The sequence below is a fragment of the Caretta caretta genome, chromosome 20, assembly GCF_965140235.1.
Source record: "Caretta caretta isolate rCarCar2 chromosome 20, rCarCar1.hap1, whole genome shotgun sequence".
Lineage (NCBI taxonomy): Eukaryota > Metazoa > Chordata > Testudines > Cheloniidae > Caretta > Caretta caretta.
The window spans coordinates 21,773,991-21,797,201 of NC_134225.1; the positions used below are offsets into that span (position 1 = coordinate 21,773,991).

The 23,211-nt window shown below is 51.4% G+C and overlaps 1 protein-coding gene across 2 annotated transcripts in view; it reads left to right on the forward strand.

Moving 5' to 3' along the window:
• Window positions 1-22,067, forward strand: part of LOC125627420 (surfeit locus protein 4) — a 41,284-nt gene extending 19,217 nt beyond the window's left edge. The window contains exons 1-6 of one of the 2 annotated variants that reach the window (XM_048831509.2): window positions 12,062-12,204; window positions 16,062-16,248; window positions 18,442-18,518; window positions 20,006-20,049; window positions 20,571-20,757; window positions 21,564-22,067. In XM_048831509.2, the coding sequence (XP_048687466.1) occupies window positions 12,154-12,204; window positions 16,062-16,248; window positions 18,442-18,518; window positions 20,006-20,049; window positions 20,571-20,757; window positions 21,564-21,830 (813 nt within the window). In that variant the 5' untranslated portion in view covers window positions 12,062-12,153 and the 3' untranslated portion in view covers window positions 21,831-22,067. Of the gene's footprint in view, window positions 1-12,061; window positions 12,205-16,061; window positions 16,249-18,441; window positions 18,519-20,005; window positions 20,050-20,570; window positions 20,758-21,563 lie in introns of those variants that run through there. The other variant, XM_048831510.2, reaches the window with a different exon arrangement.
• Window positions 22,068-23,211: the final 1,144 nt, after the last annotated feature.

A 23,211-nucleotide genomic window follows, 5' to 3' on the forward strand; every position in this document is an offset into this window, starting at 1 on the left:
GCCCTCAGAATCTTTAATGGGTTCATCCTTATTCCCAGGGAAGTGCCCTAACCACAGGGCTATTCCAGCAGCCTGTGCTGTTAGTGTAAGGGGGGGATGAGAAAGCACATGTGTGTGTGTGTGTGTGTGTGCATGCATGAGAGTGTGTGGTTGTGTATCTGACAGTGGGGAGGTGTATGTGTGTGCAGGGAGGTGAGGCAGCATGCATGTGAGAGCTCTGCTGGGTTCACACTGTGTTTCTCTCCTCCTCTGTTGGATTACACAGAGTAGTGATAACTGGAGCAGCTCCAGCTAGCATTCTCGACACCCCTGGGAGCCACCCTTTGCACCCCATTCAGAGTACCACCTGGGGGTAGCTCAGGATTTGGAGCAGCACAAAGTCTGTATGTGTATTTAACCCTTAGGAATCTAGCTAATTCTCAGAGCTGGCACTGGCTAATCACTTGGAGGTGCTGTAGCAGGGAGCAGGGGAGGTTTCTGGGCACTGCTAGATGAGGATGGGTAGGGAATTTAGGGCAGGAGCTCCAGGATATCCAGTTCCAGGGCCTCATGGCAGAAAGAGCTGTGAGGAACGGTACATAAGCACAGGCTGTGGATGTGACAGGAGCTTCCAGCTACTTCAGTCCGACTGTCCCAGCAGAAGGTGCTATAGGGAGTGAGGCATGTGCACTGAGTGCAGGGGGCAGACTCCCAGCTGCCCCAGTCCCAGACTGTCCTGGCAGGAGGTGCTATAGAGAAGTGTGTAGAAACTTTGGTTGAAGGATGCTGGTCTCCAGTGCATCTGTTTCTCAAAGCCTCTGTTCTGCTGGCGGAAAGAAGAGCTGACAGGCCAGCTGGCATTTAAGGGTTTGGGAGTTTTTGCTAAATGCATGGGATCCTCTTGGGCTGGCTCAGCATAAATGAAACACTCTCGGTCAGGTGTTATACAGCCCTTCCCAGCAGTAGAGCTGGCGCTGAGGGAACTCAAGGCGGTGGGCTCATCTTGCCTCTCACAGCAAGCAAGCGGAGAAACCGGTTTTCCCGGCAGCCAGGAAATGTTTCTCACCCTGGACCTGGAGACAGTACTCCCCGAACCCACCCAGGGCTGCCTCCCGGACCCACCGGGCGGAGAAGGGACCTCTGGTGAGTGTACCTTTTAAAATACTATACATGGTTTAAAAGCAAGCATGTTTAATGATTAATTTGCCCTGGCATTCGCGGCTCTCCTGGATGTACTCCCAAAGCCTTTGCAAAAGGTTTCTGGGGAGGGCAGCCTTATTCCATCCACCATGGTAGGACACTTTACCACTCCAGGCCAGTAGCACGCACTCAGGAATCATTGTAGAACAAAACATTGCAGTGTACATTTGCTGGCGTTCAAACAAAATCCGTTCTTTATCTCTCTGTGTTATCCTCAGGAGAGTGATATCATTCATGGTCACCTGGTTGAAATAGGGTGCTTTTCTTAAGGGGACATTCAGAGGTGCCCATTCCTGCTGGGCTGTTTGCCTGTGGCAGAACAGAAATGTTCCCCGCAGTTAGCCACGGGGAGGGGTGAGGGTGAGGGGCTAGCCATGCACTGGGGGGAGGCAAAATGCGACCTTGGAATGAAAGCACATGTGCTATGTATGTAATGTTAACAGCAAGGTTTACCGTGAAAGAGTGTATCCATTGTTCTATAAAATGTATCTTTGTAAATACCACTGTCCCTTTTTTTTTCTCCACCAGCTGCATGTGTTTCAAGGATCACAGGATCTTCTCCTTCCCAGAGGCTAGCGAAGATTAGAAGGCGAAAAAAACGCACTCGAGATGAAATGTTCTCTGAGCTCATGCTGTCCTCCCACACTGACAGTGCACAGACGAATGCGTGGAGGCAGACAATGTCAGAGTGCAGGAAAGCACAAAATGACAGGGAGGAGAGGTGGCGGGCTGAAGAGAGTAAGTGGAGGGCTGAAGAGAGGGCTGAAGCTGAAAGGTGGCAGCAGCATGATGAGAGGAGGCAGGATTCAATGCTGAGGCTGCTGGAGGATCAAACTAATATGCTCCAGCGTATGGTTGAGCTGCAGGATAGGCAGCAGGAGCACAGACCCCCGCTACAGCCCCTGTGTAACCAACCGCCCTCCTCCCCAAGTTCCATAGCCTCCTCACCCAGACGCCCAAGAATGTGGTGGGGGGGCCTCCGGCCACCCAGCCACTCCACCCCAGAGGATAGACCAAGCAACAGAAGGCTGGCATTCAATATGTTTTAAAGTTGTAAACTTTTAAAGTGCTGTGTGGCCTTGTCCTTCCCTCCTCCACCACCCCTCCTGGGCTACCTTGGTAATTATCCCCCTATTTGTGTGATGAATTAATAAAGAATGCATGAATGTGAAGCAACAATTACTTTATTGCCTCTGCAAGTGGTGATCGAAGGGAGGAGGGGAGGGTGGTTAGCTTACAGGGAAGTAGAGTGAACCAAGGGGCGGGGGGGTTTCATCAAGGAGAAACAAACAGAACTTTCACACCGTAGCCTGGTCAGTCATGAAACTGGTTTTCAAAGCTTCTCTGATGCGCACCGAACCTTCCTGTGCTCTTCTAACCACCCTGGTATCTGGCTGTGCGTAACCAGCAGCCAGGCGATTTGCCTCAACCTCCCACCCCACCATAAACGTCTCCCCCTTACTCTCACAGATATTGTGGAGCGCACAGCAAGCAGTAATAACAGTGGGAACACTGGTTTCGCTGAGGTCTAACCGAGTAAGTAAACTGCGCCAGCGCGCTTTTAAACATCCAAATGCACATTCTACCACCATTCTGCACTTGCTCAGCCTGTAGTTGAACAGCTCCTGACTACTGTCCAGGCTGCCTGTGTACGGCTTCATGAGCCATGGCATTAAGGGGTAGGCTGGGTCCCCAAGGATAACTATAGGCATTTCAACATCCCCAACGGTTATTTTCTGGTCTGGGAATAAAGTCCCTTCCTGCAGCTTTTGAAATAGACCAGAGTTCCTGAAGATGAGAGCATCATGTACCTTTCCCGGCCATCCTACGTTGATGTTGGTGAAACATCCCTTGTGATCCACCAGTGCTTGCAGCACTATTGAAAAGTACCCCTTGCGGTTTATGTACTCGGCAGCTTGGTGCTCCGGTGCCAAGATAGGGATATGGGTTCCGTCTATGGCCCCACCACAGTTAGGGAATCCCATTGCAGCAAAGCCATCCACTATGACCTGCACATTTCCCAGGGTCACTACCCTTGATATCAGCAGATCTTTGATTGTGTTGGCTACTTGCATCACAGCAGCCCGCACAGTAGATTTGCCCACTCCAAATTGATTCCCGACTGACTGGTAGCTGTCTGGTGTTGCAAGTTTCCACACGGCTATTGCCACTCACTTCTCAACTGTGAGGGCTGCTCTCATCTTGGTATTATTGCGCCTCAGGGCAGGGGAAAGCAAGTCACAAAGTTCCATGAAAGTGCCCTTATGCATGCGAAAGTTTCGCAGCCACTGGGAATCGTCCCAGACCTGCAACACTATACGGTCCCACCAGTTTCTGCTTGTTTCCCAAGCCCAGAATCGGCATTCCACTGCATGAACCTGCCCCATTAGCACCATGATGCCCACATTGCCAGGGCCCGTGCTTTGAGATAAGTCTGTGTCCATGTCCTCATCACTCTCGTCACCTCGTTGACGTCGCCTACTCGCCCGGTTTCGCTTTGCCAGGTTCTGGTGCTGCATATACTGCTGGATAATGCGTGTGGTGTTTAATGTGCTCCTGATTGCCAAAGTGATCTGAGCAGGCTCCATGCTTGCCGTGGTATGGCGTCTGGACAGAAAAAAGGCACGGAACAATTGTCTGCCGTTGCCCTGACAGAGGGAGGGGCAACTGATGACATGGCTTACAGGATTGGCTTACAGGGAATTAAAATCAACAAAGGGCGTGGCTTTGCGAGAAACTGAATGGCTCCCTCAAGGATAGAACTCAAAATCTCAAGGATAGAACTCAAAACTGGGTTTAGTAGTCCGTTGACTTCATGGAGGGATGGAGGAGAAAATGAATACAAAACAAATCTAGTCTATTTCTTGTTTTGAGCCACTTCATCTATCTTTATACATCTTGCTGGTAGCAGACTGTGCAGTACGACTGCTAGCCATCGTCATCTCCTGGGTGCTCGGCAGAAGACGGTGCAGTAGACAAATTGGAGGATTGGGCCAAAAGAAATCTGATGAGGTTCAACAAGGACAAGTGCAGAGCCCTGCACTTAGGACGGAAGAATCCAATGCACCGCTACAGACTAGGGACTGAATGGCTCAGCAGCAGTTCTGCAGAAAAGGACCTAGGGGTTACAGTGGACGAGAAGCTGGATATGAGTCAACAGTGTGCCCTTGTTGCCAAGAAAGCCAATGGCATTTTGGGATGTATAAGTAGGGGCATAGCGAGCAGATCGAGGGACGTGATTGTTCCCCTCTATTCGACACTGGTGAGGCCTCATCTGGAGTACTGTGTCCAGTTTTGGGCCCCACACTACAAGAAGGATGTGGAAAAATTGGAAAGAGTCCGGCAGAGGGCAACAAAAATGATTAGGGGACTGGAACACATGAGTTATGAGGAGAGGCTGAGAGAACTGGGGATGTTTAGTCTACGGAAGAGAAGAATGAGGGGGGATTTGATAGCTGCTTTCAACTTCCTGAAAGGGAGTTCCAAAGAGGATGGCTCTAGACTGTTGTCAGTGGTAGCAGATGACAGAACGAGGAGTAATGGTCTCAAGTTGCAGTGGGGGAGATTTAGGTTGGATATTAGGAAAAACTTTTTCACTAGGAGGGTGGCGAAACACTGGAATGCGTTACCTAGAGAGGTGGTGGAATCTCCTTCCTTAGAAGTTTTTAAGGTCAGGCTTGACAAAGCCCTGGCTGGGATGATTTAATTGGGGATCAGTCCTGCTTTGAGCAGGGGGTTGGACTAGATGACCTCCTGAGGTCCCTTCCAACCCTGATATTCTATGATTCTATGACTGCTGGCCATCATCTTCTGTGGGCTGCTGATTAAAAGACAGTGCACTGCCGGTAGGACTCAATTGCCATGAGACGAAACTTAAAAGGGAAATGACCTGGCTGAGTCACTCCCATGCTTGCCCAGGCGCCCCTAACCTCATTGAGGTTGGTTAAAAGAGCACCCAGGACTACATCGACGATGGCTACCAGTCATACTGCACTGTCTGCTGCCAAAAGGCAATAAACTGCTGCTGTGTAGCAATGCAGTACCACGTGTGCCAGCACCCAGGAGACATACGGTGACGGTTAGCTGAGCGGGCTCCATGCTTGCGGGTGGTATGGCGACTGCACAGGTAACTCAAGAAAAAAGGTGCATAATGATTGTCTGCCCTTGCTTTCCCGGAAGGAGGGAGGGAAGGGGGGCCTGACGATATGTACCCAGAACCACCTGCGACAATGTTTTAGCCCCATCAGGCACTGGGATTTCTACCCAGAATTCAAAGGGGCGGCGGAGACTGCAGGAACTGCGGGATAGCTACCCACAGTGCACCCTCCAGAAGTCGACGGTCGCCTCGGTACTGTGGACACACTCCGCCGACTACATGCACTTCGAGCATTTGTGTGGGGACACACACAATCGACTGTATAAAAACGCTTTCTACAGAACCGACTTCTATAAATTCGACCTAATTTCATAGCGTAGACGTACCCCCAGAGCATCAGAATTAACTTAGGACTAAACATAAATGCAAAGGAGCTGAGAGAACAGCCAATGGAATGGTCCTCTGCATTTGATGCCACTCCGGTTCTTTGGTCTGTGGCACCCCCGTGTGACCAGCAATGAGACTGCGACTGGAAGGAGAGGCAAAGGAGTGCAATTTTAGAAAGTATGGGCCAAATGGAGACCATGGACGTGGCTCCGTTGAGGTGATATCATTGCTTACAGCGTGTTTGAGACAACGCCATTGCTGTTTGAGGCAGGAAACCCTGTTCATGTCCTGTTCCGGTACAGCACCTCACCATCACTGCTAGAGGCGGAGCTATCATTTCCAGGTTTTGATGGAACTTTTACCACACCAACACCAAATGCATTGTATAGCAGGTGCCATCATTCATAAGAACATAAGAATGGCCACAGCGAGTCAGACCAACGGTCCATCTAGCCCAGTATCCTGTCTTCCAACAGTGGCCAGAGCCAGATGCTTCAGAGGGAATGAACAGAACAGGGTGATTTATAAAGTGATCTAGCACCAGTCCAGTCCCTACTTCTAGAAGTCAGAGTTTTAGGGACAGCCAGAGCATGCGGTTTCGTTCCTGACCATCTTCACTAATAGCCATTGTTGGATCTATCCTCCATGAACTTATCTAATTCTTTTCTGAACCCAGTTATACTTTTGGCCTTCACAACATCCCCTGGCAATGAGTTCCACAGATTGATTGTGTGTTATGTGAAGAAGTACTTCGGTATGTTTGTTTTAAACCTGATGACTATTAATTTCATTGAGTGACCTCTGGTTGTTGTGTTAGGTGAAGGAGTAAATAACACTTCCTTATTCACTTTCTTCACACCATTCATGATTTTATAGACCTCTATCATATCCCCCCTTAGTCATCTCTTTTCTAAGATGAACAGTCCCAATCTTTTTAATCGATAGGCAGATGAAAGCTGTTCCATACCCCTAATCATTTTTGTTGCCCTTCTCTGTACTTTTTCCAATTCCAATAGTTTTTTTCAGATGGGTCGACTAGAACTGCACACAGTATTCAAGGTTTGGTCATTCCATGGATTTATGCATGACATTATGATATTTGCACCCCTTCTCACTTTCACATCTGTCAGTGAGTGTCACCATTTGCCATTGATCATGATATGGTCAATCTGGTTCTTATCTCTGCCATTTGGAGAACACCATGTCAGCATGTGAATTTCATGATATTCAAATAGGGTTCTGCCGATAACTAGGTCATTCATATTTCAGAAATCAACAAGCCTTTCTCCATTTTCATTCAGAGTGCCACACCCATGTCTTTCCATTGCGCTATCGTTGTTTGTGTTGTCCTTACCGACCTTGGCATTCAGGTCTCCCATGAAGACAGTTCGGTCATGGCGTGGTACTCTCTCTAACTCTGCCTGTCGTGTTCCTAATATTCTGTTCGCTTTTTGACTTCTGCTGCACACTGAACACGTTTTCAGAGAACTATCCACAACGACTCCAAGATCCTTTTCCTGAGTGGTAACAGCTAATTTCCACCCCATAATTTTGTATGTATAGTTGGGATTATATTTTCCAATATGCATTACTTTGCATTTATCAACACTGAATTTCATCTGGCATTTTCTTGCTCAGTCATCGAGTTTTGTGATAATCCTTTGTAAGTCTTAAGAGTCATCTTTGGACTTAACTATCTTGAGTAATTTTGTATCATCTGCAAACTTTGCCACCTCACTGTTTACCTCTTTCCAGATCATTTATGCAGATGTGGAACAGCAGTAGTCCCAGTATAGATCTTTTGGGGACTTCACTATTTAACTGTCTCCATTTTGAAAACTGACCATATATTCCTACCGTTTGTTTCCTATCTTTTGCCCAGTTACTGATCCATGAGAGAACCTTTCTTCTTATCTCATGACTACCTACTTTGCTTAAGAGCCTTTGGTGAGGGACCTTGTCAAATGCTTTCTGAAAGTCCAAGTACACTATATCCACTGGATCACCCTTGTCCACATTTGTTAACCCCCTCAAAGAATTCTAATAGATTGGTGAGGCATGATTTCTCTTTACAAAAGCTGTGTTGACTCTTCCTCACACGTCGTGTTAATTTGTGTGTCTGATAATTCTGTTCTTTACTATAGTTTCAACCAACTTGCCTGGTAAATTAGGCTCACCAGCCTGTAATTGCCAGGACTGCCTCTGGAGCCTTTCTTAAAAATCAGAGTTACATTACCTATCCACCAGGCAACTGGTATAGAGGCTGATTTAAGCGATAGGTTACATATCAGAGTTAGTAGTTCTGCAATTTAATATTTCAGAACTCTTCAGTGAATACAGTACCACTTGGTCCTGATGATTTTTCACTGTTTATCAATTTGTTCCAAAACCTCATTTATTGACACCTCAATCTGGGACAGTTCCTCAGATTTGTCACCTAAAAAGAATGGCTCAGGTGTGGGAATTTCCCTCACATCCTCTGCAGTGAAGACTGATGCAAAGAATTAATTTAGCTTCTCCACAATAGCCTTGTCTTCCTTGAGTGTTCCCAGTCAATATGGGAATAGTTGAAATCTCCCATTATTACTGGGTTTTCTGTTTTTGTAGCCTCTCTAATCTCCCTAAGAATTTCACAATCATCACCATCCTGATCAGGTGGTCAGTAGTATATTTCTAGTGCTATACTCTTATTATTCAAGCATTTAATTTCTACCCATAGAGATTTTGTGGTACTGTTTGATTTATTTAAGATTTTTACTATATTTGACTTGATGCTTTCCTTCACATATACTGCCACTTCCCCCCAAGTGCAACCTATTCTGTCATTCCTATCTATTTTGTACCCTGGCATTCCCGTGTCCCATTGATTATCATCATTCCACCAAGTGTCTGTGATGCCCGTTATATCATTATCATTTACTACCAGGCACTCAAGTTCACCCATCTTAGTAGTTAGACTTCTTGCATTTGTGTACAAGCATTTATAAAATTTGTCAGTATTTAGTTGTCTGCCTTCATGTGAGGTAACAGAATGGGACTCTATTTCATTTGACTGTTTCTCTTCAGTTCCTACCTGTACTTTATCAACATCTATCTGCTCCTCTTTACCAGGATACAGAGCATCCCCTGTCACGCTTACACACGGCGTCATCATATGTGTCAGTTGAGTCATGTTGCCACGGCACTGTTTGAAGCATTGTTGCCCTGGCTGGGTGCAAGGTGCTGTCGCTGTGGCTGAGCGCGAGGTGCCAGCCCCGTGGTGCCATTTGAAGAACTGATGCCGTGTCTGGCTGTGAGATACCGTGGTCTGGTGTGAGGTGCCCTGGCTGGGTGTGAGATGATGTGGCTGTGGCTGGGCATGAGGCGGCATCGGCATGGCCAAGTGTGAGGCCCTGTGCATGAGACGCCAGAGCTGGGTGTGAGGTGCTGTCATTGTGGCTGGCTGTGGGGCACTGTGGCCGTGGCTGGTCATGAGGCGATGTCCCCGTTGCCAGGCATGAGGTGCTGTGGCCGGGTGTGGGGCACCGTGGCCGTGGCCAGGCATGAGGCCCCATGTGTGGGCCGGCAATGGGGAACTGTGGCCGCTCATGAGCTGATTTGGCCTTGGTCGAGTGTGGGGCACTGGGGCTGATGTGGGGCCATGGCTGCTATTGAGGTAATTTGGCCGTGGCGGGGTGTGGGGTGACGTAGCGGGGTCGGTGTGGGGCGCCGTGGCGAGGTCGGTGTGGGGCATTGTGGCCAGGTGTGGGGCGCTGGGGCTGGTGTGGGGCCGTGCCCGCTATTGAGGTGATTTGGCTGTGGTGGGGTGTGGGACGCCGTGGCCGCTAGTGAGGTGATTTTGCCGTGGCCAGGTGTGGGGCACTGGGTGTGGTGTGGGGCTGTGGCGGGGTGTGGGGCGCCGTGGCTGGGTGTGGGGCTGTGGCGGGGTGTGGTGGCCGCTAGTGAGGTGATTTGGCCGTGGCGGGGTCGGTGTGGGATGCTGGGGCTGGTGTGGGGCCGTGGCCGCTAGTGAGGTGATTTGGCCATGGCGGGGTGTGGGGCCGTGGCCGCTTGTGAGGTGATTTGGCCATGGCGGGGTCGGTGTAGGGCACTGGGGCCAGATGTGGGGCACTGGGGCTGGTGTGGGGCCGTGGCAGGGTGTGGGGCGCCGTGGCCGCTAGTGAGGTGATTTGGCCATGGTGGGGTTGGTGTGGAGCGCTGGGGCTGGTGGGGGGCCGTGGCTGGGTCTGGGGCGCTGTGGCGGGGTGTGGGACGCCGTGTCCGCTAGTGAGGTGATTTGGCCGTGGCGGGGTCGGTGTGGGGCCATGGCTGGGTGTGGGGCGCCGTGGCGGTGTGTGGGGCGCCATGGCCGCTAGTGAGGTGATATGACCGTGGTGGGGTCAGTGTGGGGCCGTGGCGGGGTGTGGGGGTGCGGCCAGGTGTGGGGCGCTATGGCCGCTAGTGAGGTGATTTGGCCATGGCGGAGTCGGTGTGGGGCGCTGGGGCTGGTGGAGGGCCGTGGCTGGCTGTGGGGCGCTGTGGCGGCGTGTGGGGGCGTAGCGGGGTGTGGGGCCCCGTGGCGGGGTGTGGGGCGCCGTGGCCGCTAATGAGGTGATTTGGCCGTGGCGGGGTCGGTGTGGGGCCGTGGCGGGCTGTGGGGCCATGGCGGGGCATGGGGCGCCGTGGCCGGGTGTGGGGCCGTGGCCGCTAGTGAGGTGATTTGGCCATGGCGGGGTCGGTGTGGGATGCTGGGGCTGGTGTGGGGCCGTGGCCGCTAGTGAGGTGATTTGGCCATGGCGGGGTCGGTGTAGGGCACTGGGGCCAGATGTGGGGCACTGGGGCTGGGTGTGGGGCGCTGTGGCCGGGTGTGGGGTGCCGTGGCCGCTAGTGAGGTGAGTTGGCCGTGGCGGGGTTGGTGTGGGGCCCTGGGGCCAGATGTGGGGCACTGGGGCTGGGTGTGGGGCGCCGTGGTGGGGTGTGGGGCGCCGTGGCCGCTAGTGAGGTGAGTTGGCCGTGGCGGGGTCGGTGTGGGGCCCTGGGGCCAGATGTGGGGCACTGGGGCTGGGTGTGGGGCGCCGTGGCGGGGTGTGGGGCGCCGTGGCCGCGAGTGAGGTGAGTTGGCCGTGGCGGGCTGTGGGGCCGTGGCGGGGTGTGGGGCGCCGTGGCCGCTAGTGAGGTGAGTTGGCCGTGGCGGGGTTGGTGTGGAGCCGTGGCGGGCTGTGGGGCCGTGGCGGGGCGTGGGGCGCCGTGGCGGGGTGTGGGGCGCCGTGGCCGCTAGTGAGGTGAGTTGGCCGTGGCGGGGTTGGTGTGGAGCCGTGGCGGGCTGTGGGGCCGTGGCGGGGCGTGGGGCGCCGTGGCGGGGTGTGGGGCGCCGTGGCCGCTAGTGAGGTGAGTTGGCCGTGGCGGGCTGTGGGCGCCGTGGCGGGGTGTGGGGCGCCGTGGCCGCTAGTGAGGTGAGTTGGCCGTGGCGGGCTGTGGGGCCGTGGCGGGCTGTGGGGCCATGGCGGGGCATGGGGTGCCGTGGCCGGGTTTGGGGCCGTGGCCGCTAGTGAGGTGATTTGGCCATGGCGGGGTCAGTGTGGGGCCCTGGGGCCAGATGTGGGGCCGTGGCGGGGCGTGGGGCGCCGTGGCCGCTAGTGAGGTGAGTTGGCCGTGGCGGGGTTGGTGTGGAGCCGTGGCGGGCTGTGGGGCCGTGGCGGGGCGTGGGGCGCCGTGGGGGGGTGTGGGGCGCCGTGGCCGCTAGTGAGGTGAGTTGGCCGTGGCGGGGTTGGTGTGGAGCCGTGGCGGGCTGTGGGGCCGTGGCGGGGCGTGGGGCGCCGTGGGGAGGTGTGGGGCGCCGTGGCCGCTAGTGAGGTGAGTTGGCCGTGGCGGGGTTGGTGTGGAGCCGTGGCGGGCTGTGGGGCCGTGGCGGGGCGTGGGGCGCCGTGGGGAGGTGTGGGGCGCCGTGGCCGCTAGTGAGGTGAGTTGGCCGTGGCGGGGTTGGTGTGGAGCCGTGGCGGGCTGTGGGGCCGTGGCGGGGCGTGGGGCGCCGTGGGGAGGTGTGGGGCGCCGTGGCCGCTAGTGAGGTGAGTTGGCCGTGGCGGGGTCGGTGTGGGGCCGTGGCGGGCTGTGGGGCCGTGGCGGGGCGTGGGGCGCTGTGGCGGGGCGTGGGGCCGTGGCTGTGTCCCGGTTCCAGCTCCCCTCAGTCCCGGACCCTGTGGTGAGCGGGCTCCCCCCTCCCGCACCGCAGCCCTCCGAGGGCGGGAAGGCGGCGATAGCGCTCGGCTCCTCCCCCGCTGCCAGGGGTGAAGGGTGGGCCCGGCCGCCATGGCTATCGAGGCAACGCCGCTGAAACGAATGAGCCTGCCTCGGTAGCCATGGCCGAGGCCGCCCACGTGATCCCCCGGGGGTGGGGGGGAGCCTCCCGGTGACTGGTTGCGCTCTGGCCACGCCCTCTCCCGCCCTAGGCCACGCCCCCTCCGTTCCCCAGTCTCGGCCCCTGAGGAGACAGTGAGGCCGGGCCGGAGCCGACTATGGCGCCCAGTGGAGACTTGATGGGGGCTGCTGAGGACCTGGCCGACCAGGTGAGGGGGAGAGGTGTCCAGGCTGGGGGCGGCTCCTCCTGGAGGAACGGGAGCTGGGACAGACCTGCCCCCTCCCATCCGGGAATGGTTTGGTCCATCCCAGCGTGGGAGCCATTGAGGGGGTGGGAGATACCATCTCCCCCAAGGATAGTGAGGGGTGGGACGTACCACCTGCTCCTCTTACCATGAAGGGGGTGGGTATGGAGAAGGCAGGGAGTGGGGAGGATCTACCATCTACCCCTGGGGAAGGGGCTGTACCACCTACTGCCCCCATAGAGAAGTAATGGGGGACGTACCACTATGGGGAGGGTATTGGGGGAACCTGTCAAAGATGGGGGGGGGGAGGATATACCACCTGCTTTTCCTCCTCCTTCCCCGGGGGGAGGGCGGAATGTACCAATTGTTGCTTCTTTCTTCCCCCCAAGCGTGGGGCCTTCTGTGGAGAAGGGATGGGGTACCAACCACTCTTCCTGCCCGCCCCCATTGGGGAGCCTGTAGGAGGAGGGGGCATGTACCACCTGCTTCTCCTTCTGCTTGGGGGGAGGCGTGTACCACCTCCCCCCCCCACACACACACACACTAGGAAGAGTGGGGGGAAAGGCTGTGCCATGTGTCTCCCCTCTTCTCTGCCCCCCCCCATTGGGGGTGGTATTGAGAAGGAAGGGGACCCACATCTTCTGGTTTGCAGTGGGGTACGGCATACAGGGCACCCAGCCTGGGGTTTGCAAGGCTACTATTTGTAGTACTGGGGAAGGCAGGTCTAGGCCCACCCATATCTAAATCTCCCCCCCCCCCACCGTCCTCCTTCAGCTCGGGGGTGGGGGAGGAACCACTAAGCCCAGCACACAATTGATTTCTGGTGACAAAAAATGAAAAAAACGAGTGGGAGTGAGGTCAAAGGTAAAATCAAGAATCTGGGGAGGAAGGGGACAAAGAGCACAGAACCCCTGACAGTGCCCAGCACGCCTCACACATGTCTAGTAAGTGAGGCTGGTGCAGCTTGGGATGCTCTGTTGACTTGAATTGGCATTTCTTTTTGTGCCTTGAACCATGAAGTAATGAATCTGATGGGATTAAAATTTCTGCTCTCCTGACTATTTCCAGTTGATCTCAATTCCCTCAAAATAAACAAACCCAAGGACAGAACAGGGGAATTCATTGTCCTGAGCACTGTGTGCAAGGGGTCAGTTATACTGGGAGAGGGAATCTTCACGTCAATAGTTCAGTCCCATTCCACACCAATAGTAATCCAGTATTACCTCGTGATAATCAGACTTCACTAACTGATTCGTGAATTGAACCTCACAGCCCATGAAAGGTAGGTGTTATCCCTGTGTTGCAAATGGGGAAACGGTAGCACAGATCGCGGAAATGACTTACCTGTGGTTATACAGTGAATCAGTGGCGGACCTGGGAGTTCTGACTTCATCTCAGCCTACACAGACTGCAGAATACCTTCATAGCACTCATGAGTCTCAACTAAACTCCTACTAGGACTTGCACAATTGCTGTCAGTCTTGCAGTTGGCTCTCTTGCCAGAGGTAAAAAAAGTCCATATTTAGATGGGGATTTAAAGGTATGATGTCAGCACATGCTAACCTGTTTGAAAGATCTAGGGTAGGCAATGAAAGCTGCCTTCAACACGTGCTAAAGTGGTCAAGTTACAGTCTTGGCTAAGTTGTGTTAGACTTTTAAAATGTGTGTGTGTTAATATCACACCTTCAAGCCTCCTCTCAGAGAATGGTATTTGGCTTATCCCTAGAAGGAGTCTCTCCAGCTCAGGTATGCTGGCAGGGGTTGCATGTGTTTGTGAAGTTTTTCTCACTATTTCCCATTTTGTATCCATCCTGGGGATAAGTAGCTCATTTTCCAGAGCTGTCAATGTGGCACCTTGATTTGATCCTAGGGCAAAGGGGTTTGGGACTCTAATTTGTGTTATTGCTCAGTCTCAGTTGAGGACACAACAAACTCCAGTTAACGCTTGAGCTGAGTCTGAGCATGTGCTTTACAGGATGTCTTTTGGTGTCTCTGTTGTGCAGTAGGCATCAGTGCACAAAGCCTGAAAACATCTTGACATGATTGTGTTTAAAATGGATATTGGGAATAGTTAGGGGGATTTAGGGCTTGTATTCCAAGTACACAGTACATTGCTTACAATTGTAAATTGAGCCCCATGCATTTTACTTTCTTGAACCAAACCTTAAAACTCAGGCAGTTGTCCAGTCTGAATGGGTATTAGAGATCCCAAGGTCTGACTTGTACAGGGTTCCTGAGCGAAAATTCCCCCTTCCCCGTTCTCAGCTTGCTTGTACGCTACCTGCTGCCATCCTTCCCAGATGTGGCTGCTTCCCTCTGGTGTTCTGTGGAACCCTGTTACGGATGTAGATCAGGACGATATGAAATTCATTCAGATAAATAGAGCCCTGCAAATCTGCAGATATCTGCTTATATCCATGGACCATGTTTGCGGATGCGGATACAAATTTTATATTTGCGCTGGGCTCTACTAATTAAACAGGGGTTTTGGTATGAGCACACTTAACTGATGGACCCTGGAGCAGTGCTTCTCAAGCTATCTGATGTGAGGGACCGGCAATTTTTTTTTTTTCAAATGTGCGCGCAGACTGGCAGCCGATGGCTCGTGGACCGGCACCGGTCCGCGGTCCACCACTTTGAGTAGCACTGCCTTAGAGGATGTAACCCAGTTTCAGACAACAGGGATTTGGGGATTAAACTGATTTCTACTCAACTGATTGCTCAAATCTGACAGATGGGGGCCATAAAGCTATGTAGCCAGCTAGTTGCTTTGGGATCCTTCAGGTTAGGAAGGCATTATAGAAATGTAAGTAGTGGATAAAGGATTTGAGGTAGTCCCATAAATCCTAAAGTCAGAAGGGACCATTAGAGCATCTAGTCTGACCTTCTGTATATTGCAGACCATAGAATTTCACTCAGTTACCCCTATACTGAGCCCAATAACTTGACTTTTTTGCAACCCCTTTATTCTGCTTTTTCCTCAGCATTGTGTTCTGGCACGTGGATCTAGTGAGTTTTCTTTAAAAAGAACAGGAGTACTTGTGGCTAACAAATTGTACTCCTGTTCTTTTTGCAGATACAGACTAACATGGCTGCTACTCTGAAACCTGAGTTTTCTTTGGCACTGTCCTCTCTCACACTAGAAGTATGTCTAGATTAAAGTTAAATTGAGCTCCTTAGAAAGCACATGTGGTGTCCTGTGTTATCCACACAGACACTTTTAAATCCTGCAACTAAGCAGTCTCCTCCCCTGCTTCAGAGAATCTCTACTGTGTGGGTCTACAGAATTAATGCACAGCGTAGAGCTGTGTGAATTACCTGCTCTTCAAAGTAGCTTCCTGCAGCAGTCCTACCGCTTCAAAGGTGTCTTGATATGTTTTTCCAGAGAGTTTAAACTGGGAGTTGGGACTCTTGGGACCTACTCCCAGTTTTGGAAGGAGAGTGTATTCTAGTGGGCAGAGCAGAGGACTGGGAGTCTGGACTCGTGGGTTCTATTCCTGGCTCTGGAAAAGCATGTGGAGTGGTCGGAGCAGGGGCTGGGAGCTGCTGACTCGTACAACCTTAGAAACGTCAAGTTGCGGCTCTCACCTCAGTTTCCGCATCTTTAATATGGGGCTAATACCTGCCTCCCAGAGGCGAAGGAAAGATTTATTAATGGAAGCGTGCAAGACGCCCTGAGAGTCTCCTCTGAGCAAAGTATTATCGTTTTTGGAGCTGGGTCACCCAGCAACTTGTTGCTTCAGCTGCTGTGGGCCATTGTTTTCTGACTCTCTAATGCTGCCTTTTGTTCTTCCTCCTCTGGCCATATCTTCCCCCTCCAGTTCTTACGGGTGACGAAGCGCTACCTACCTCACCTGGCTCACCTCTGTCTGATCAGCACTTTCCTTGAAGATGGGATACGGATGTGGTTTCAATGGAACGAGCAGCGGGATTACATCCATATGTCATGGGGGAGCGGCATCATCTTGGCCACGCTATTCGTGTTAATCAACATGTCTGGACAGCTGGGTAAGAGCCCTCCCACCTCAGCGACGCTTCTGAGCTGCTGTTTGGGAGGGAGCCTGGGTACAAAATCATAGAAGGGACCTCGAGAGTTCATCTAGTCCAGACCCCCTCCATGCTGAGGCAGGGCCAAGTAACCTAGGCCACCCCAGTGATGGATTCCACAACCTACCTTGATCAGTCGCTCCAGTGTTTAACTATCCTTAGAGTTAGAAAGTTTTTCCTAATATTTTACCCTAATCTCCCTTGCTGCAAATTAAGCTGATGGAGAACAATTAATCACTATCCTCTTTGGCAACCTTTTACATATTTGCAGACTGTTATCCGCTCCCCCCTCAGCCTTCCCTTCTCTGATCTAACCTTGCCCAGTTTTTTTAACCTTTCTTAGTAGGTCATGTTTCTAAACCTTTTACCATTTTCGTTAATCTCCTCTGGACTCTCGAATTTGTCCACATCTTTCTTAAAGTGTAGTGCCCAAAAATGGACAGAGTACTCCAGCTGAGCCCTCATCAGTGCCAACTTGAATGGAATAATTACCTCCCATTCGGGCTGTCAAGTGATTCAAAACATTAATCTTGATTAATCACGATGTTAAACAATAATAGAATACTATTTATATAAATATTTTTGGATGTATTCCACATTTTCAAATATATTTATTTAAATTACAACACAGAATACAAAGTGTACAGTGCTCACTTTATAGTATTATTTTTTATTATAAATATTTACACTGTATTTTTCAATTCACTTAATACAAGTACTGTAGAGCAATCTCTTTATCATGAAAGTTGAACTTACAAATGTAGAATTATGACCAAAAATAACTGCATTCAAAAGTAAAACAATGTAAAACTTTAGAGCCTACAAGTCCACTCAGTCCTACTTCTTGTTTAGCCAATTGCTCAGATAAATAAGTTTTACATTTGCAGGAGATAATGCTACCTTGCAATGTCAGCTACAAAAGTGCCAAGCGAACATCTGTTCTCACTTTCAGGTGATGTTGTAAATAAGAAGCAGGCAGCATTATCTCTCGTAAATGTAAACAAACTTGTTTCTCTTAGCGATTGCCTGAACAAAAAGTAGGACTGAGTGGACTTGTAGGCTCTAAAGTTTTACATTGTTATTCTTGAGTGCAGTTATGTAACAAAAAATCTACATTTGTAAATTGCACTTCGCGATAAAGAGATTTCACCTCATACAAGTACCATTGTGCATTGAAAAGCAATTTCTTTTATCATTTTTACAGTGCAAATATTTGTAATAAAAATACTATAAAGTGAGCACTGTGCACTTTGTATTCTGTGTTGTAATTGAAATCAATATATTTGAAAATGTAGAAAAACATGCAACATATTGAATACCTTTTAATTGGTATTCTGTTGTTTAACAGTGTGATTGAAACTGCGATGAATTTTTTTAGTTAATCGCGTGAGTTAGCTGCGATTAATCGACAGCCCTACCTCCCATGTCTAACGTATGATGCTGCTGTTAACACATCCCAGAATATTTGCTTTTTTCACACCAGCATCACACAGTTGACCCGTAGTTAATTTGTGATCCACTATAACCCCCAGATCCTCTTCTGCAGTACTGCTGCCTAGCCAGTTATTCCCCATTTTGTGCTTCTGCATTTGGTTTGTACATAGGTGACTTTTCCACCCCCACCCCCCACCCCCGGCCTCTCCCCAGCTCTGCAAATGCTGAGCATCGCACAGAGGCAGTATTTCACTGCAGAAGCTGGAATCCTTGAAATAACAACTCTCGTCCTGTCTCTGGCACCTTCCACACTGGGATCTCATAGTGTTAAACTTCATGTGCCCCAGGGTGGTATGTCCCTCTTATGCAGATGAGGAAACTGAGGCACAGAACACAGAAATGACTTTTCCATGGTCACGTAGTGAGTCAGGGGCAGAGTCTGGAGTAGAGCGTAGATCTCCTGTGATCTTCCACCATCCCTCTGGAAAAAGACCTCTAAGGTCATCTAGTCAAGTGTCCCTCCAAGGTTGTTCTGTGGAGAAGCTCCTCTTCTAATTCTGATAAGACTCATGTGGCTGTCTTCCCTGACTGTGCTACGCTGGTGGTAAAATGCTCCAAACTCCTTCAGAGAGAAGACCTGAGTATTGAAAGGGCCACCTGTGTTTTGTTCACCTGCTTTGGCTCTGGTGCTGATTTGCATTCTCTGTGTCTCTGTTGCAGTTGGGTGCGTTCTAGTCCTGGCCAGGAAGTTTGTTCCTTATGCTTGTTTTGGCCTGTTTGGGATTATCTTAATGCAGGTGAGTGGGAGATGGGCTCTCTTCAAGACACTGCTCCAGACAGGAGTGCTGGATGCCATGGTTAGCAAAGATTCCCCCAGCTGCTTGGTGGATTGATAGTAGTGGGTGCTGGTGGCCAGTGGCTGTGGAATGATATGAGCTGTAGAGCCCTAAAAGCTAGAGAATGGAAAAGACTAATGACCTCTTACTATTATTAGGGTTTGTCTACATGGGGAGTTAATCAGGAACAGCTATTCAAGAGTACGGGTGAATTCTAATTCTAAAGTGGATTAAGCTAACTCAGAATAAAGCACTTCAATTCCGAAACAAAAGCGTCCACACGTGGAGTTAATCAAGAAAAGTGAATCTGCTTTAAATTCACACCCTCCCTTACTCGGGATTAATGTTCATATGTTGACAATCCCTTAGTCTGTGTCTTGCCTGGGGCAGGATTGTGCCCTTCGCTCTATTCTCTAAAGTTTTTTCTAGTTGAATATGTAAATGTCACAAGCACCCAGGGCTTCTATCCCTTCCCTGGGAGAGACTACAGCACAGCCTAATACATCTCACTGTCTGGAAATGTCCTGCTATTCAGCCTAAATGTTCCCCTTCCTTACTTTCGTTCCTCCTGATCACCCGCCGTTCTGTTAAACTAAATTTCTCACCTGTCAGGGTGTCCTGCCCCCTTCAACTCTATTTGTAAATCATTATGTCCATCTACATCTTGATCATTGCTAGGCCACAGTTAGCTCTCTTAAAGATGGTGCAGTGGGTGGAGCGCTAGCATGAGACTTGAGAGAGACCCCGGTTCAATTCCCTGCTGTACCATAGACACCCTGTGTGTTCTTGGGCACAGGCGCTGACTCCGTGGGTGCTCCAGGGCTGGAGCACCCACGAAAAAAATTAGTGGATGCCCAGCGCCCACCGGTGGCCCCACCAGGCAGCGCCTCCCCCTCACCCCAGTGGCAGGGCCTGCTGGCAGGCGGGAGGCAATCAGCTGCTCTCCATTCCCCTCCAGCGCCTGCCGCAGATCAGCTGTTCAGCCCTGTGCAGGAGGTGCTGGGGAGTGAGGGGGCAGAGTGTGGGCGGGGTAGAGCAAGGTCAGGGCGTGCTCGGGGGAGGGGATGGGGGTGAGAAGAGGTGGGGTGGGGGCCTGGGGTGGAGTGGGGGTTGAGCCCCCCCCCCCCCCAGGGAAATTAGGAAGTCGGCACCTGTGCTCTTGGGAACCAAAGCCCAGGGAGAGACTTAAATGATTTCCCATCCGCACAGTGGGGATAGTAGCCCTGCCCTGCCTCACAGGATAAATACGCTGAGGACTCTGTGGTGCTCGCCACTGACTTGCTGCGGGGTCTCTCTGTGCTTCAGTTTCCTGCTCTGTAACGTGAAATTGAAACTGACTCCTCTTCCATGGGGCTTAACTTTTGAACAACTCCTTGAGATCATCTGGTGCAACCAGCTGAACCTATTACCTGGCCACAGGGTTTAAACTGGTGGTTTCTGTTTTGCAGACAGTCGCTTACAGTATTTTATGGGATCTCAAATTCCTGATGAGGTGAGTTTCAGCTGATGAATGGAATTGGTGCTACTTAGCCGCAAAGAAATGAGGGCAAGGCCTGGCTCCTAAAGGCAATCCCTGACTCCAGCGATTAGAACAGGAAAAATGGAGGAGAAGACTCCTGGGTGCTTAACCTCTCTCTGTCACTGACTTCCTATTTGACCTTAGCCAAGTCACTGCCACTCTGTGCCTCAGTTTCCCCACTTGTCAGTCCCTTCTGATAGGGTTCAGGTTTCACTAATGAACCCAAGTGCAATGTGATTCCAGGATGGTAAGCGCTAGAGGCGAGCAATGTGGCTTGGTGGGGGCTTGTGTAACCCACTGGTGAGTGTGTGCTATAGGTCCCCCGCTCTGCCCAATCCACAGGGGATATGAGTCTGTTACAGCCCCAGCTAGGGAGACTGGGCTCTTGCTTTTAAGCTGGAGGTCCCCAGTTCCATACCTGGCATGGCAGCCATCACATGTTAGAAGACAGTAGCTCCGTCATCCGTTGATCCTTTTGCTTCCCCCTGCTGCAGGAACCTTGCCCTAGGAGGTGGGCTGCTGCTGCTACTGGCAGAGTCCCGCTCTGAAGGGAAGTCCATGTTCGCCGGCGTCCCCACCGTGGACGACATCTCACCGCGACAGTACATGCAGCTGGGGGGCAGGCTCCTGCTTGTGCTCATGTTCATGACACTACTGCACTTTGAACTCAGTGCTTTCACCGTAAGTGACCTTTGACACTCCCTGTCACCTTATCCTGGGTCCCTCTCTGTTACAGGCAGCCCATCCAGCAGTGGGGCTGGACACTGCCCTAGCCCAGAAGCAAAGGGATTGCCACCTCCCTCCATGGTTAAGCCTGTGATGTCCTCCCCTTTCACTTCAGGGGCCCTTCGTGCTGTTGGATTCTCCCCTGTAACCCACACACAGCAGCAGTGTAGGCAGGCGAGTTGGCTGCTCCGTGTTGCAGGTTCCATGCCCTGTTTGGCATGTGTGTGGGAAGGAAAGCGGGGAGGTTACTCCACTGCTGGTCAGTCGGGGGGAGAGTGAGCAGAGGCCTCAGACCTCCCGACCCACCTGACCCTGCCTTGAGCTAGTGCAGTGGGCTGGATAACGTGGTCTTGCATTTTTGCTGCTTCCGCATTCCAGTCCAAACCACCTTCTTCACTTTCCAAGCCCTCCACATGCAGCCAGCTCCTCTGCCCTGGAGAGTCTAACAAGCAAGACCCAAAAAAGGGGGAGAATAGGCCAGGTATGGGAGGCTGCGGAGAGATGGGTGCGGTGACCAATGTAGGGAGAATCCCTAGGAGGAGCTGGGCATGAAGGAAGATGGAACTGAGATGATGATCTTGGGGTTATTCTCAGTTCTGGGGAGAAGTGTTGGTCTAGCCCTGAGCAGGGAACTGAGAGCCAGGACACCTGAGTTCTATTCCTGGCTCCATCACTGACTTGCTGTTTGTGAAGTGCTTTCAGCTCCTGGCATAAAAGAGCTGTGCAGGTACTCTCGTCTCCTGATATTTCCCCCATCCCAGATCTTCCAGGACATCTTTGGCATGGCGTTGATCATCTTAGTGGCCATTGGCTTCAAGACCAAGCTGGCCGCCCTTACCCTGGTCATCTGGCTCTTCGTAATCAATCTGGTACAGAATGCGTTCTGGAACATCCCCACCTACAGGCCTCTCCACGACTTCCTAAAGTATGACTTTTTCCAGACCATGTCGGTAATAGGGGGCCTGCTGCTGGTGGTGGCGCTGGGCCCGGGAGGAGTGTCAATGGACGAGCACAAAAAGAAGTGGTGAAGACAGGAGGAGACTGAAGAACAGGGAGGAGGCTTGGGGCAGACGGGGTGGGGGTGGGGGGGCAATCTTTCATTACAACTTTTTTAAACTTAGTCCCATTTGTATATTATTTTTTCCTCCCCCATTCTGTTCTCTGGAGGTTTATCATTGTTCACTGTTGCCTTATCAGGATAGAAGAGTCTTTTTCTTCCTATCCGGTTGGACACATGTGTAAATTAAAATATATATTCTATTCTACGGCCCTTGAGCCTTGTGTGCTGGTCCGTCCCTTAAGGCCTGACTTCGTAATGAGCCCCTCTGCTATCCTGAGTTTGGATCATTATAAAGGGCCCCTTTTGGAATGTATCAAGAAGGCCCAAAAGGTTTACTGTCCTCTGACCTCGCAGTCTCCTTGTTGGTGGGTCAGCAGAGCCTTGCTGAGCCCCAGAATAAAGACATGGCCGTGAGCACAGTTTAACAGAAGAACTGAAAGAGGGAAGAGAGGCAGCTACCTTCCTGCTGCTGGTACAAACAGCTTCCTTCTCTCCCTGAGCCAGGAGGCACACACCTTTCAGAGTTACTTCCTGAGATTGGCGCATTCTGTAGGGGCTGTCTGGCTGTGCCAGACACATGCACCCGGCCAGCTCAGTAATTCTGTCACAGTCTTACACCGTAAATATTGGAAACATCAAGGCTTGCCTTCCCTGGCTTTGCTGGGGGACTCCTTGGAGGTCTGAAAGGCAGATGATGAACTTTTGCAAACCTTAACTGAAGGATGCTGCAGTGTTGACTCTTTAACACTGAGATCTTTTCTCCCAATATATGTGGGTGTTTGAGTTAAATGGGTATTCAGCAACCCCCAAAAGACAGTGTTTTAAACGACTGATCAGCTATTTATACTTCAGTATCTGCAGTGTTCTTCTGCCAGTTCTCCAGTTGTCCATAAAGCCCTCTGGGGCAGATGTGGCCTGACTTTTTAATGTAAAAAGCAGAAATACCCCCCATCTTATCTGTCTTCCAAATCACAGTTCCAGGCTTTCTTTACATGGAAGCACAAGTCACAATTTTTGTTTCCCTGGGAGGTGCGGGGGGGGGGGGGGTGGTGGCAGGTCACCATTAATAACATTGCAAAGGGTGATGTCACTTTAACAATACACAACTTCAGTTGCAAACCCTTCAGCCTCCTCAGTGGATGTTTGGATTAAGGCTTGGGTCGTTTGACCCTTTCTTCGGAGCTGTCTGTTTTGAAGGAAGGCAGTGTCTCCTGGAATGAGCATCGTGACCAAGGGGGTATCTGTGCCTTATTTCCAGTTATGCCATCAGTGGGAAAGCTGCTACGTCTGGAGCCAGATCCCAACTGCAAATCAGTGGGGGTGGGAAGGCTATTTTGAGTGGCAGCTTG